General features: G+C 49.4%; 1 protein-coding gene across 1 annotated transcript in view; it reads left to right on the top strand.

Annotated features, from left to right (window-relative positions):
• DDX31 (DEAD-box helicase 31) overlaps positions 1-16,393 on the top strand; it is a 73,655-nt gene that overhangs the window by 35,544 nt on the left and 21,718 nt on the right. Inside the window, 3 exon segments of the mRNA NM_001101886.1 lie at positions 1,429-1,568; positions 5,577-5,658; positions 12,196-12,307. Coding sequence (NP_001095356.1) covers positions 1,429-1,568; positions 5,577-5,658; positions 12,196-12,307 — 334 coding nt within the window.

The raw sequence follows: 16,393 nt of genomic DNA, 5'->3' as shown, positions 1-16,393 counted from the left end.
AATTATTAAGATCCTCTTGGGTGTTGCCTGGTCCCCAGGCAGCCACCAGCCTGATCTGCACCATTCTCCTGCTGTCTCTCCTTACCCCAGCCCCCCGACCACCACAGCTCAGCCTCCAGGCTGCACAGCTGCGGGAAGGAGGGGCGGGCTCCCCAGCCCCCAGACAAACGCGTGTCACACCCCGAGTTTCAGCACTCTGAAAATAACGGAAACCACTGGGCCCCTGGGAGGCCTCGTTGTGTCGGGAAGACAGTTGGCTCAGCCGTCCTGAGAGCTGCGGTGCACACTGACCTGCGGGGGCAATTAAGGCCCTGACAGCATCTTACGCAAACCTCCGGCCTTCGCCGCCTTGCCAGAGGGTACGGGCGTTAGCCCTAGAGCCTGGTGGTTTCAGTTTTGTTTTTTCTTTTCATTAGTCTGCAGAGTGGTATTTTTAAGCCCTTCTGTGAGAGGGCCAGGGGGCACATGCCCTGTTTACGTGAGTCATAGTTGATTCACATTTTAGTGGAATTGCAGGATTGTCACTGGCTAGAGATCTGCTCTGCTCACTGCACACAATGACTTTGCGACCAGAGGCATTGTGTCTTCTCTCCTGCCGGCCACAGGGCAGATGTGAAATAGGAAGGATGATTTTAATGTGTGGGAGACAAGCCACATAGAATTGATCATTGAGTGCCCCCCTGTAATTGTGGGTATGGATTAGTTTAATATGCCTGGCCTGCCACCGTGGTCATCTCAGCCCATGGTGTTTGAGCCGGGTAGCAGCAAAGGACAAAAGGGCAGAATGAGTGCAGGGTCAGTTAGCGTTAATGATGACCAGTTACTGCCAGGGAGCATGCCCGTTCTGCTGAATTCGAGCATTTGCCTGTCTCCCAGGCCAGGAACGCTGTCCACAGGAGCAGAGTGTGTCCCTTTGGAAGGGAACCTACCTCTGAATCCGCCTGCAGCCCCACTTCACGGGGACTGGGGGGCCTGCAGCGAGGCGCTGGGACCCGATCCCTCTATACCGTGTGCGCCATCTTCTGTGCCCGCAGCCCCACTGCTCTGTCTCTCGAGGAAGTAGGCCAAGGTCGTGCGGCCATCCTGCCTGCATTCTCACCTTGCCCAGTCACCTCCGTGAAAAGATGCAAATAGGAAAGCGAGGAGACCTGTGGAGAAGTGAAATTAAAAAGGAGATATTGGGACGGGAAGATGTCTCGTTTATCTGAAACTTGGCCACTGTTCCTGTTGGCGTGTTGGAGCCTTTTTATTTCCAATGAAGCCGGGAGTTTCAGGGTTGAGTGACTTCTCCTTGTGATGGTGGTGGGGTAACCATAGCACCAGGATTTAATTCTTGGGATACTTGGAGGCAGGTGAGGGGTATTGCACTTCCAATTAATGGCAATCCCTTGATCTGTGAATGCCTTCATTTTCGTGCCCCTCTTTTAGTACAACGCTCCGTCTTCACCTGCCGAATACATCCACCGGATTGGGAGAACGGCCCGGATTGGCTGCCATGGGAGCAGCCTGCTCGTCTTGGCTCCTTCGGAGGCAGAATATGTCAACTCGTTGGCTTCTCACAAAATCAAGTGAGTCAGAAACCTGAACGGGGTTTCCGCTGATCTCTCCTAATTAACTTTCTGTCGCTTCTTACAGTGGCTGGGCCTTGTAAGCTGACGAAGAGCCATTAACCCTTGTGATCCCTCAATGAGTCCCAGGATAGCCAGTGGCAAAGACTAAAACCCTTCGTGCCGCCAGCACATGACAGCTCTCCCCGCATTGCCGCTCCGAGTCAGGGAATGAGCGGTTGCATTCCGTCTCTCTTTCAGGGAGAGGTCTGCACTCCATCGCTCTTGCTGTGAAGTGAGTGTGCACCACCCTCCCAGCCAGCTCCCCGAGGTCTCTTATAGTCACTGAGTTTTGTCTCCTGCAGTTCATTAACATTTTGGACTTTAGAGGTGGTTTATCTGTGAGAAAAATGATGCTTTGGACTCATCACTTTCCCTCCTCCTGGAAAGTGTGCCAAGAGAGGAAACCGTTCCGAGCGGGTGAATTATTGTACACCCCACATTTGGGGGCAAGGGCGCCCAGTCAGATGGCAGTGTCTCACATCCCCCAGCGTGAAGCCCCAGTCCCCCTCCCTCCGCCTGGGTTGGGGACCCCATGGGGCTCGGCAGCTTGGAACCTGGGCCGGGGGCTTCCATCCAACCCCGATCTTCCTGAGCAAGGACAAAGATGGAGGGCAGCAGCTCAAGCTGGCCAGGCGATCCTGATGAAAGCAGGAAGTGTTGACCTGGGCCCTAGAGACGAGGTGGTTTTGTCACGTTTTCTGTAAAATCTCCAGCACCTGGAGTAATAGGCCCTCAAAATGGGCTTCAAAACGCATGTGTGAAAAACTCACACTCATCTACTTAGGTTCATGCATTTCCTCTGCTCAAAGCACAGTGATGCCAAGAGCATGTTTGGAGCACAGGTTGGCAGCCCAGTGCACGCTGGGCACGAGAGTGGCCGGCCGCTGTGACGTCATGCGGTGATGCGGTGCACAGCGTAGCTCACTGGAGGGTCGTGTTCCTGGGTGGCTTCCTCGCCCAGCCTGTGTTTTACGTAGCAAGGCTTTTCCTCTTGAAGTGCAGGACTGGGAACGCCGTCACCTCGCCATCTGCACTGACATGCCCTGGCCTCCCTCTTGGACGGGAGAACTGTGCGTGGCTGTCCCCACGGGGAGCACCCCACTCCCCGCCCCGCGTCTCAGCCAACTGCAGCACTCTCAAGCACTGTCAAGGTTGCCGGTGTGATGGTTCATGGGGTGCAGCTTCCTCAGAAAACACGCTCCCCACGCCTCAGGATTGGGGAGGCCGGGGCCTGCCCCGATGGGTCCAGGGGGTCACGTCAGGAGAGTCCGAATGAAAGTTTGAGCTTTCCTCTCGGTTCTCTCATCTCTTACTGTCAGGTCAAAGAGTGGTTTTTGTTTATTTCAGAAAGGCGCACGTCTTTTCCCTTGTGAGAAAAGACTACTACTTCTGCTACCCCTGGCTATTTTGTGGGTGAGCTCTAGTCACCCTGAGTGTGATCGGGTCTGCTGCTGTGGTACTGCCGAGCGTTGTTACACATGCCGGTTTCTGTTCAAGGCAGGGCTGTCTGCGGAGGAAGTGTATGCAGACTGTTTCTTTGACTTCATACAATAAAATTAAATCTAATAAGTCATTCCAAAGTGTGCTGTGGGAAAAGGCAGACTTGAAGATTTTTGAAATCCAAAAGGTACACATCTAAATATCAAAAAAAAAAGGAAGAGGAAGGAGTATGTGCCTATTTGGTGCCTGAGGACCTGAGAGCCAGGCGGTGGGATGCTGGGGTGGCTGATGAATTACAGGGAAAATTCAGGAAGGCAGGCGGCAGCAAGGGCCATCACAGCAAATTGCCACCCACCTCCACGCCCCCAGCGCCACGGAACTGGCCCTGACAACATACTTCAGCAGAGGGAGCGAGAGACCCGGGCCATGCCGCCTCTGAGTGGATACTCAGAAGTTCGTCTTTGCATCCTTGTGACTTCTTGGTATTTGCCAGCTTCTTCACTTTTCCCCACTTCTCCTTTGAACGTTTTTCTAATGAAAGTCACCGTAGGTTTATTAAAATGGGAAAGCTTCCTTGAAATGCGTGTCTCTTAGATCAGGCTTAAGAAAGACAGTTCCTTGAATTTATCCTGCACTCTCTCTCCAAAGCGAGGTGGGGGTGACTCAGGGCTGTTGATAGAACCATACATAGGCGAATCGATTTGCTCTGTTCCTCAGAAGTAGTGGCGTCTTAGACAAGGAGGAGGCTCTTTCACACTGTGAACCTCTGCGGGCCAGCCCGGGCTCCTGCTCACCTCGGGTAAACAGTGCTCCACCGCAGCCCACGAGCGGCGCCCGGCTACACGACAGTACTCCCGTGTGCCTGAGGAAACTGCCCCTTCCTCTGGCATTGTGGTTCTGTGTATCCCTGGTGGTGAACAACGCTGTACCTGCCTTCTTTCTCCTCACTTCAGGATCTGACCCCAAGTTTTTACATTGCTTTTCCTTTTGTTTTCTTCCTCTTCTTCTTTTTTTTTTAATAGAGGCAAGGCAGCTGGACAAAGGGAAAGACAGGACTGGGCTCCGGTTTTTACTTTGCTCCAGCTTTCCAGGCATGAATAAGAGGCAAATTCAATAGCCATAACATTTTTCTCCCACGTGAAAAAATAGATTTTCCAGGAAACTATGAACAGTTTCCCCAGCTCCTACCCTCTCTGCATGTACCTCGCCTTCTCGGGTTGAGTCTTAACTGCCGTGAAAAGATTTCCTGAATCTGGCAGCCGAGAAGGAGTGGTGCGGGCTGGGGACTGAGGGCGTTTTGGGGAAGCGGTGACACAGCGCAGGTACATCGCTGTCAGAGACGTGACGTATTCATTCATAGCTTTGTCAGAGTCACCTTTTGGAGGGAGTGGGGGTTGTCTTCTCTCTCAGAAGAGGTTGCCATTCACATTCTAATTTGCTGTTAAATTTTGAAAAAAAACAAAACATACAAGAAAAGCATTTTTCCTTTTTTGGCTGCGCTGAGTCATTGTGGCACGCAGGCTTTTCTCTGCGCCTCACAGGGTCCTCTTTAGTTGTGGCCCCAGGGCTGAATTGCCCCGTGGCATGGCGGATCTTAGTTCCTTGACCAGGGATCGAACCCACGCCCCCTGCATCGGAGGGAGGCGGATTCTTAACCACTGGACCACCAGGGAAGCCCCGAAAGTCATTTATCTTTTTAGAATCTGTTTTCCTGCCCTAGAACTCTTCCTTCCCTCTCCCTTCTTCCCTGGGAAGTCTGTTCTCCTTGTCTCTGCCTCAGGACTCTGCTCTGTGCCCTTCTTCAGGACAAAGGCTGGGGCCTTCCAGAGCCAAGGGGGACAGTGTGCTGTCCAGACTCCCCCAAGAGGCTGCTTGCAGCATCTCATCCTGGCTCCTCGTGGCTCCCATTCACAGTGAAGCCTGAGTTCTGGTTTCAGCTGTTAGCCCATAACTCTATACATTTGCCAGAGGTCATTTGGTTCTCACCCCTGAGTAATTCAGGGATGACAGTCAGGAAGGTCCCTCGGGGTAGATTAGGACCGAGTTCTGGCGCTGTCAGCGGGAGACATTGGCCACCTGTTCACTTTCAGGCGTTTGTTTACCCAACTAAGGGTCTTCAGCCACCTCCTTTATCGAAAGGGACTGTCGGAAATGTTTTTTTGGCTTGTTGCCTTCTGCTCAAGTCCAGGTAATATGTCAATAAGCAGGCCTCTGTAGTTTTCCAGATTTATTAAGAAATAATGATGTGATCCCCATAAAAGAGATTCTAAACGAAGCCTATGTACATGTATCCGGGAGGATGAGAATTGGTGGTAATGTCACCCTTCTGTCCCTCTAATGTCATAGAGTCCCCTTCCTTCCGAATTCCTGAAAGGTTAGGAAAACATTCCCTTTCCTGTGACCAAGTGTCACTTCTCCTTTATATCTGGTTAGCCAGAAGAGAGGCCAATATTATGCATCACAGTTGATAGAATAATGTTTCTGGAAGAATAAAAAGCTTACCTCTATATGTCCTTCTTTTTACAGCGTTTCTGAGGTGAAGATGGAAGACATTTTGTCTGTTCTGACAAAGGATGATTGTTTTAAAGGGAGACGAGGGGGAAGCCAGGTGAGTTTCATTGTTGACTGTGCTTGCTGCTCACAGACGTGACTCATCTGGTGTGGGGAGGCAGCGACTCTGAGTACTGGGCACTCCCTACCACTGGCGAGTAAAGTGTGTGTTTTCGGGACCATGAACATTAGACGAGGCCACATCTTGCTGGCGTTTCTCTCTCTTTGCTTCTGGATGCATTTGCTGGCCCATCCAGTTAATGGGCCCCCGTCCGCCCTGGGTGTCTGCCAGGCGGCAGCAGTCTCCCCAGAAGGAGGGCTCGTCCCCGGCCAGAAAGGTTCTGGAGGCAGCAGCGCTCCATGCTCAGCCCTGGTGGTCCCCCTCCAGCTTACCCACATGGACACCTGGCCTGCCCCATCCACCCAGGACCGCGTGGAAAAGCAAATGTCTCAGAACCTCCTTTCAGACACACTTAGTTCATCCATTTTCTAACGTGTACTATACGCAGAGGAAGAGTAAAGTTGAGGTCATTAGCAAGAAGAATTTTTATCATCTGAGCACTTCCATATGGAGATCCTGAGCAGCACAGGCCTCCCCGGACAGCCTTTCCTGCTTCCTTCTGAGGCCTCCCCCTGCTCGGAAGCACTTCCACTCCCCTCTACCACGTTACTAGATCTACCACCTAGACTTGTGTGTGTGTATCTGTGTGTGTGTAGTGTTGCTCTGTATAATTTTGTCCATGAAATTTTAATATTTGGATATTTTTGCATCTCTACCCCGATGCCTGTGGATAGACTGGAAAATCGGAGCCAAATAGGTGAAGTTTAAGAGTCTCTTTTGTGCGTTAGTACGTGTATTTATTTGGATCAGTATTCTCTCCGAGGCAAGGAGTCTGTTTGCCTGACCCCGATTTAAGTTGTCCTGTTCCAGAGAGAACCTGCAGAAGTGCACTAAGGAGAGGAGAGGAGCAGATGTCTGTTGCCCAGCGTGTGTTCTGGGCCTGGCTCTGTGCTGATGAGCTCTTCCCACACTTGGTCCCGTCTTAGCCTCTCAGCAGCCCACAAGGCGGGTGTTACTCTCCCACTTCATAGATGAGAAAACTGAGGCTTAGAGAGCTGAAGGAATATCCGTGAGGGTGCACTGATAATTGTGGGTCCTTCTGGTGTGAAAGCAGGCCACCTGTCCTTCACGGGATACCAGCAAGCCTCCATTCAGTATTAATTAGGCAAGTAAATGAAACTAAAATGCTTTCTAGATTGGGTAACGTTAGCTGTTTTCATGGCTTCCCTGGTGGTTCATTGGGTAAAGAATCCACCTGCGAATGCAGGAGACGCAGATTCAATCCCTGGGTTGGGAAGCGCCCCTGAGAAGGCAGTGGCAACCCATTCCAGTATTCTTGCCTGGAGAATTCCATAGACAGAGGAGCCTGGTAGGCTACTGTCCATGGGGTCACAAAGAGTTGGACATGACTGAGCAACTAAGCAGCTGTGTTCATAGAGGTGAAATTTGGGCAGTAAATGGTACCACAGCAACAATCCCCATGAACAAGAAAAGCTATTAAGGACTTGGTTGATCAACCTGTTATATTAAGTGATATTTCACTACAGAGGGTCTGGCCCCCCCAGGCCTTCAGGCCATCCCATAATAATAGACTGTTGTCGTGGGAACTGGCTGGAAACTATAGAGACTCATGGGTCTTGGCACACTTCTCTGTTCTTCAGAAACTACTGCAAATTCTAGTTAGGGGGCAGGGTTTATTTTCTGTTTTTCCAGATGTTTCCACAGCTGTGTAATTACAGCCCCAGGACAGCTCTGTGGGCTGAGCAGGGGCACCCGGGGAGCTGTCTGAGGATGGGATAGCCCAGTGGTCAGGAGCACGGCCTTTGGGCCTGAATCCTCATCTCACCAGCTGTGTGGCTTCGGGCCAGGACTAGACCTTAGGGTCAGTTTCTTCCTGTGTACAACTGAGATAATTTTAGTTTTCTTCTCAGAAGGAGAGTGAAGAATTGAGCGAAAAATAACCCAAGAGTTCCAACACAGGGACTGAAGTGTATTTATTATTATTATTATATCACATCAGTTAGCAGCACAAGCATATATGGAATTGAAGCTCAGACTCATTGACACGAAGCCCAGTGCCTTTTTTTTGCAGTTTCACACTAAGTGGAAAATTAGCACTTGGCTTCCCTGGTGGCTCTGACGGTAAAGAATCTGCCTGCAATGTGGGAGACCTGGGTTCTGTCCCTGTTTGGGGACGACCCCCTGGAGAAGGGAATGGCCACCCATTCCAGTATTCTTACCTGGAGAATTCCATGAACAGAGAAACCTGGCAGGCTACAGTCCATGGGGTCATAAAGAGTCAGACACGACTGAGCGACTTTCACTTTGACCGTTCTCCGGAATGAAGAGCAAGCAGCAAAATTAGTGAAGGAGATAGTGAAGGAGATAGTGAAGGTTTCAATAACCTTGTCTTCACTTACACTGTTGCCAGGACTGGCTCTGGTTTCAGTATTTATCCCCTAAGCACAGCCCAGTTCTGTCCCGGGTGCTGATGGTCGTGTGTCTCCGAGTATCTCTGGGGAGGCTGTGGACGGGCACAGGGCGCCTCCTGTAGGACTCTTCCCCAGAGCAAGAGAACCTTCCTCTGCTCTCTCGGAAACAAGCCATTCTGTAAACATCCGCCCTGTGGCTGGCGGCCCTAGTTCCTCTCCCTAAGCCTTTTCTGTGGCTCGAGACCAGCCTGGAAGGCTAGCTGGGGCTTGAGGAGCCCTCCTGAGATGGTGGGTGGGAGGCGGGGCCCAGAGTCCCACAGGCTCGGACCCGAGTCCTGGCTTCACAGTCAGTCATTCTGCAACCTGGGGCAGATCCTCCCCAGCCTGGGTTTCCCCCCTGGAGAAGGAGGACGTCTCTAGTACTTGTCCTGCCAGGCCGCTGTGAGGTTTAAATAACACACGGAGCACTGTGGGTCATGTGAGCTCACCTCCGCCCTGAACTGCTGCCTTGATGGACATGATGTTTCGATATTTTTACGGTCTGGTGATCTTTGAAAGAGAAAAAGTGCTAAGTAAGGCCAGGCTTCTACCACGCCAAAATAACTAACTGGTTAACTTAGAAAACTCAACTAGTCATGCCAGGTTCTAGATGTCACATCCATCAGCACCACCTGTTTGCCCAAATTTACTTTTCATTCACAGGACAAAGCAAAACAAAAACTCAGTTGACTGCATTACTGATTATTATGTAGGTTACTGCCTTCAAGAGTGTATTATGTGCGTGAATCCTATGAATGGTAAAGAGAATAAAGTGAATGCTGGACACAACTTTTGATTCTGTTTTGCCTGAAAGATGCAGTGCCCTAATTGGCATCTTTGATGTGGGCAGTTCTTGCTGGCGTACCAGCCAGTGCCTGGCACACAAAGGTGGGTGCGGTGGCTGGGCCTTCATGCTGAGCCAGGTGCCTCATCATGAAGCCCATCCTCACCCAGCTTGGTTGAAGGCCATTGTAAATGTCCCTCTGGCACATACATTTTAGGGCTTCCGTGAACAGAAAGCAAGCGAGTGAAGCATCTGTAAAATGTATATTTCATATTTAGGTATATAAAATATATATAGCTGCGTCTGGGCGTGCGAATGTTCACCCACCTACAAAGAGAATAAATTTGATCTTTCAACTTGACTGGGAAGTGCTCAGAAGGTTCTAGGGACTGTGGAGGTAAAATTCAGCTTGGCAGTACAGTGATTAAAACAAAATCCTTCCATTTAGTTTAAAAATACCTTAGAAGTTGGCAATGTCAAAACACATGCTTCAGATAAAAAAAAGTCTCCCACCCCAACTGCTCCCACCTAAAACTTTTTACAACAAAAATAACCCCGCCCAGCTGTCTTGTACTCATCTGTTGACTCTTGATAGGCATGAATTTCCATCTCTACATTATAAACACACACCCAAACATATTCTTCCTAAAAGTTTTTTTTGTCCAATGAGATACACCTATAAGCTCATCCTAACAGAAAGCTCCTTGGCATCATGAAAGATTAAAATAAGATCACTAGCCATCGTCTAGTTTTTGTGGATTGTCTGTTCTTCCCAAGACCAGAAAGTCTCTACAGACACAGAGCACTGAGTGTGTCTAGACCTTTGGAAATGTTTTTTTCCTAAACCACCCACCGTCTGCTAGTTGCGAGCTGCTTCATTAAGCAGGACTAAGTCTGTGTCTTTGAGGGTTGGGGGGGCCGGTCCTCGGAGATGTGCCCTCTGGGGTCTCACCCCCTCATTATGGGAGCTTCTTCCCTGTCTGGGGCTGAGCCGGTGCTGCCTGACTCTGCCCCTTCTGTCTTCAGTTTAAATTTAGACTGTCCTCCCCAGAAGACAACGGAAAAATACCTCGTTCATTCTCAAGAGGGGCAATTTTAAAATAAAGTATTTCTGGAAGTGGCAAGGGGCGGGGGGGACTAAGACCTGCTTTCTCTTCAGTGTATGATGTTTCCTGCCATTAACTTTTTCTTATATTCTACTAAAACTGACCTCATCATTTCAAATGTGCGAACCTAGTTTTATCGCCTTTTTTCTACATATTTTACTGGTATACACACATTATATATATGTGTATATGTAATTTTTTTTTTTTGGTTGGGAAGAAAAGATGCCTCATTTTGAAACCTAAAGGGGGGAATAAGAAAAGCCCTTTGTAATATATTGCCATATTATCACTAAATCCCCTGACAGTTGTGACACAGAAGCAAGTCACCTGTCACTTAAGCTTGAGGTCTCTTTAATTTTCTCCTGGAATTCGCACCAGGCTGTCTTTAATTTGAGGCCTTTATTGGAATTCTGAAACCTCTCTGCCTCCCTGGCTCTCAGATCTATTCTGAGAGCTGTTACAGAATGTATACAATAACCAACAGAGGGATTGGAGAGGGCTGGAGCTCTGTTTATTTAACACTCTGGAGGGATTTTTGTGCTTATTCGGTCCTGGCTGCCCGGCTTTCAATATCGCTTTGACAACCATTCTGCCCTTCTCATTAATTTTAAACAGTTAAAACACAGGAAAAAGAGGAAAAAGTTTTCATTATTAAAGTGCTTTACTTTTTAATAACAGAGGATTCTGTCCGCCAGGGGAAAGGGCATCCTTGCTAATTTCCCATTCATATTAAAAAAAAAGCGCAAGGAAGGTGACAGTCTCGTTGCTGAGGTGGCTTAACGAAAGGAGGACAGCAAGAAAGAAGTTTGCGTTTCACATCAGTTAAGAGGGTAAAAAAATCCTTGTTAATGATAACAGCAAATGTCCACTTTCGTAACACAGCTCCTGAATGACTTTTCTCTTGACATTTGAGTGGATAAAACCCTTAGGGGGACCATGTACCGTGAAATCAGCTAGACTGTCATCAACCAAACAGATAGCAGGAATGATTTGACTAAACTAAAAACATTTTCAGGTTGTTAAGTCTCTATTAATACAGAGACAAACTCTGCCCCCAAGAAGGAGGCTTTTTCTCCCCCCGCCCCACCCTTTAGTCTTCCTCCAGCAGCTTTAACCGTGAAAGATGCCAGGGTGCCTGCGAGAGGCGCGGTCAGCAGACCCCGGAGCACGCCCCCTGTCCTCTATGGGAGTTAAAAGGAACATGAACTGGGCCTCATGCAGGTTTTCTCCTGGTGACCTACATCGGGTGTGGCGGGTGAGGAGGGCTGGAGCTTCATTAGCACCATCCAAAGGATCAACACCTCTGGGAAGGCGGATTAGCCAAGTTTGGGTTCTGTTGATTCTCAGTTTCATATTCAGGAGACAGCGTTCGTGTCAAGATATGACACATAAGCCACGTGTTTTCGGGGGGATGTAAAGAAAGGAAATCTTTTCTCTGGGGTTGCTAAAGGCTGAAAAGAAATGAAGTTTTGGTTTTATTCACATTTTCCACCTGTAGGGTCTTTTGTGCATACAAATATGACTTCTTACAGAGGGACGGTTGGCTGCAGAGATCCATGGCGGTGGCCTCGCATGGTTGGCTGGAGCAGCCCAGTCCTCCGTGGGTTCCTGGGCACAGGGCTCTGGGCTGCAAGAATGTTTCTGGAACACTGAGAGTCTGGACCTCTCAGAAGTGAGGACATGTGCTCTGTGATTCAGGGACAGACCATGTTGTGGGCAGGTGGCTGTGGGTTGCTCTTGGATAGGAATGTCCAGGGCTCCACCGATGAATACCAGGCAGGGAGCAGATTGAAAGCCTAAGTGGGACATACAAGGTTCCTCTGAAAACCGCTTCTGTCCCATCATGTTTTAAAGGCCTGAATTGGACTTCGAAAATTCCAAAGTGTCTCCCATAGACTTTCACTTTGAACACGCGTGATAAGAGGCCAGGAAGAAAAGTAAACAAGTAAATAAATAAGAGACCCGACCTGCTCCCTCACAAAGCCATCCTCATCTTTGCTTGACTTTAACATCTTTATCACTCCCTTTTCTTCCCTAGTAATATTGAAAGGATTACCCTTGGTGGCCCCTTGGTGGTTACTGTGTGATTTTACTGTTATTAAATCTATTATAAACCGCTTCATTATTCCTGACTCTGACTGTCTGTCCTCTAATCCTTCCGTCACCTTCCCAGAAATCCCGCGCCGCTGGCCCCCAGGAAATCCGGGAACGAGCCACGGTCTTGCAGACGCTGTTTGAAGATTACGTGCACTCCAGTGAGGAGACGGTCTCCGGGGCCAAGAAAGGTTGGTCAATTTCTTGGGTGGTTGTAGATGGATAACCCGACCGGGCATTGTCCCACCTCAACCCACATGCCCCCTGACAGGTTGGGAGGCCAACCAGGCAGCTCTGCTCACCAGCAAAAGCCTTCAATCTCCCTAATTCTGCAGGGATTGGAAGCAGGCACGGAAGGCTTTAAAGTGATATTAAATGTTAATTTCATCCATCCTCACGTTTTGCACAAATGAGGCTTTATCTTGGCTTACGTCAGGTCTATAGAGCTGTGACCCAGCAACTTAGGTCTCCGAAACCCATTTTCCTCTTTCTTTGAAAACTGGATAGACGAGATACGGCACGTCGGTAGGAGTTGTAGAGATGGAAATCAGAGATGAACGCAAGGTCTGGAAATGTTAGACCAAAGCAGTTCCTACTTGAAAATACAAAGAAAAACTAGAAAGCAGTGCTGAGGAAGGGCCGCAGACCATGAGCCCAGCTCATGGGAAGTTTATGGAAGGGTCAGGTATTAACTCAGTATTTATAGCCTTTGTAGCGTGAATCAGCCCCAGGCGTTAGGTGTGGGCTCAGTAGCTCACTCTGAGCCCGAACAGAGTGCAGGGGAGGGGAGCTCAGAACAGCCCCATGTCTTCCATGCTGGAATGTGAGTGTCTTGGCTACTGACTGTCCCATGTTTGCTGATGAGACTCACCCCCGCTACGGGGAGATCCACAGTGACCCATGATTTGGAGAAGAATGCCGGGCTGGCTTACCAAGAGATAAACACTACAGCCTGTTGTTTTCTTCTTTTTATGAACTGAAACTTTTTAAAAAATTCCTTTAATATTTATTGAATTGGGCACCATTCCCGGTGCTTGGGACACACCAGGGATCAAAAGAAACAAAAATCGTCACCTTTGTAACATTCTAGTGGGGAAGCAGACAGTGAAAGTAATAAACATAATAAATGAATTACACATACATTAGATAGAGAGTCTCGGGACTCCCCTGGTGGTCCAGTGGCTAAGACTCCGAGCTCCCAGTGCAGGGGACCTGGGTTCCATCTCTGGTCAGGAACTAATTCCCACGTGCTGCAGCTAAGAGTTCTCGTGCCACAGCTTAAGATTCCGTGTGCCGCAAGTAAGACTTGGCAAAGCCAGATAATTAGCTAGTTTAATTCAATAGTCCAGTGAAAGGTGATGAGAGTGATAGAGGGAACAGAGCAGATGAGGGAAATGGAGGGCTAAGGGCAGAGTGAGCCATGTTGGGATGGTTGCCATGCGAGTGAAACCCTGAAGAGGGGCCGTCCTGGGGCTCTGACTGAGGGCATCCAGGCAGGCGCCATGTGCAGTGTGCCCAGAAGGAGGCGAGGGGCAGCAGAGGCAGGGCGTGGAGGCGTCCAGGGCACCCAGCTACCCCGAGCGAAAGGGGAGCCAGCGGAGGCCTTGGGGCAGGGAGGTGGTCTGGCGGCTGAGAAGGTCACATGCGGCTGGGTGAGAACAGACCGGGGTAAAGGTGAAGGTCAGGAGACGGGCTCCCAGGCAGTTATGGTAATCAGAAAACCAGTTAAGTCTGGTTTCTAATAATATGTTCACGTGTCTCCCTGCAGTGAATTCAGCAACTCCTAAGGCTCTTCCTGAGAACCTGCCTTTGGAGAAGTACTAGAACATTCTCTCATGGAGAACAGAATGTCTCGGGGAGAGTTTGGGCACATGTTGAAAGTTAGACGAACTCAACTTGCTGTGGGATACCTGACCAAATGTTGGCCACAGGGTTGATACCAGAGTTGGAGTGAAGAGGAAGAAAGCAAAGCCACACCAGCACTATATTGCTGGCGTCAGAGGTGCTTTGGATATCCTAGCGAGCCCACAACTGTTTCAGCGTGTCTGGGTCATCAGGGTAAAAGTGACAGTAAATAGTCCTTAGAGAATATGGTTTTGGGTTGTCTCTTCATCGTTACCGTTGAACTTACTAACACCAAGAGGCTGGCAGGGTTACTTGTCTTCTTTTCAAAGGATGTTGGAGTGGGGCCACTCCCAATGTTTACGGCCTAAGAAGGAAATAAACACATTACCTTTTAAGGGAACTGCCTGTAGAACATCTTGGTCACCCCACAGCAGGCGTTAGGTTCTCTGCTCTTCTCTCCTCTTAGGATTGAATTCTGGAGGTTTGAGGAGAGGAGACCTGTAATTGCCATACCCCAGGAGCTGATTCTGTCTTTTGCATTTCCTTATCTCCATATGCAAATTCTCTACCCCTGACTCTCCTCCCCTTTAGCCATTTCAGAACCCACCTCATGAATAACTAACAAAAGCAGCTGGGTTTTGCCTTCATGCCAGAAAACTAGCTGGAAACTGGGCCAAGTATGCATTTGTTTCCTTTTGTACTTTCTGACCAAGCTATTGCTAATATCCAGGATTTCATCATGGTCAGTTTCCAGAAGCAGTTAGCCCTTTTCCCCCTCACATCTTGCATCTTGTGAGTAGAGCTTCAAGTGGTAAAAATTGTGGTAATGTAAGTTTGAACTCCAGACTCCTGAACAAAAATTTCAGAAAGCGGAGTCCTTCAGCTGCACGGCACCACTTCCACTTCCTCTTGTGGGTCCTCCCCGAAGAGCAGGGGTTATGTGTTAGGGTTATGCCTGGCTCGGAAGGGATCATCCCTCCCTGTGATTAGAGGGAGGCTGGCTTCTTGGTCAAACACTTTGCCTTTAAGAGAATTGGTGCAAGCCGCCTCTCCCACTACCTTTGGGTGGTTGTCACTGTTAATGTGCTAGACGTGTGCTCCTCTGGGGCAGGACTGGGGTTGGGAGGAGCAAGGATGGGCAGCACCTTCCAGGCTGGAGTTTTGCTCCTTTCTGCCTCCTTGACCCTAAGCATCATCCACAAGATGTTGCTCTTCCTGATCAGATGTCCAAGAATAGATTTGGTTTTATTGCTCCAAAGGACAAAATGTCCTATGTCCTTGGAAGGTATTTTGAAATAGATTTCCCTAAATCCTGTCATCCTTACGGCTCTGAAATGGGGTTCAGTGAGAGCACCAGCTCTGAGTGGCTGGAGCGTCATCCGACTTGCATCCCACAAGTCTCCTTTCATGAAAGGTCTCCTTCCATGACCTCTCCTCTTCCGCCCCATCTCCACCTCACAGCCCCACTTCCTTCCACTGCCAGCATGAGCCACTTCCTGCCCCCTGGAAGTACAACCTGCCTGTCGAGGGAGAGGACTCTTCTGCCATTTCCTGGCAGACCCCTTTCCCCATAGCTATTCGGTCAGTCAGTTCAGTCTCTCAGTCATGTCCACCTGTTTGTGACCCCATGGACTGCAGCACACCAGGCCTCCCTGTCCATCACCAACTCCCAGAGTTTACTCAGAATCATATCCATTGAGTCGGTGATGCCATCCAACCATCTCATCCTCTGTTGTCCCCTTCTCCTCCTGCCGTCAATCTTTCCCAGCATTAGGGTCTTTTCCAGTGAATCAGTACTTCGCATCAGGTAGCCAAAGTATTGGAGTTTCAGCTTCAATATCAGTCCTTCCAATGAACACCCAGGACTGATCTGCTTAAGGATGGACTGGTTGGATCTCCTTGCAGTCCTAAGGACTCTCAAGAGTCTTCTCCAACACCACAGTTCAGAAGCATCAGTTCTTCGGTGCTCAGCTTTCTTTATAGTCCAACTCTCACATCCATACATGGATGGATTAGCTATTAGTGGAGCACCTATATCTCCCAGGACTAGGCTCTGCAGCCTCAGCTCTCAGGATTGGTGTGGAGAGGAGCAGTCATTCTAATCTGCTCCAGCACAAGGGCAGTGTGAATGAGGAGGCCTGGGCCAGCACTGGGGTAAATGAGGTTTTAAAGGTGCAGACTCTTTGGCGTGTCCTGGTCCCAGCCTGCTCTTTCTGTCTAGAGCAGATGTTGGGGGTTGGGAAGAGGCAGTGTCTCCTGGGTCGTGGTGGTTGTAGCACTTTCCCCTCTGAGGACTTGAATTTGTGTCAGAACCCTCCCAACTGCAGAGACCATTTGAAACATTAAAGATCTTCCTTGAAAAACCTCGTCCCCAGTTATTAAAAAGGGGAGTGAGCACAGATGACAAGAGGGGTGCAGAGGAGTCGCCTTGG

The sequence above is a fragment of the Bos taurus genome, chromosome 11, assembly GCF_002263795.3.
Source record: "Bos taurus isolate L1 Dominette 01449 registration number 42190680 breed Hereford chromosome 11, ARS-UCD2.0, whole genome shotgun sequence".
Taxonomy (NCBI): Eukaryota; Metazoa; Chordata; class Mammalia; order Artiodactyla; family Bovidae; genus Bos; species Bos taurus.
This window is presented reverse-complemented; position numbering and strand designations above follow the sequence as displayed.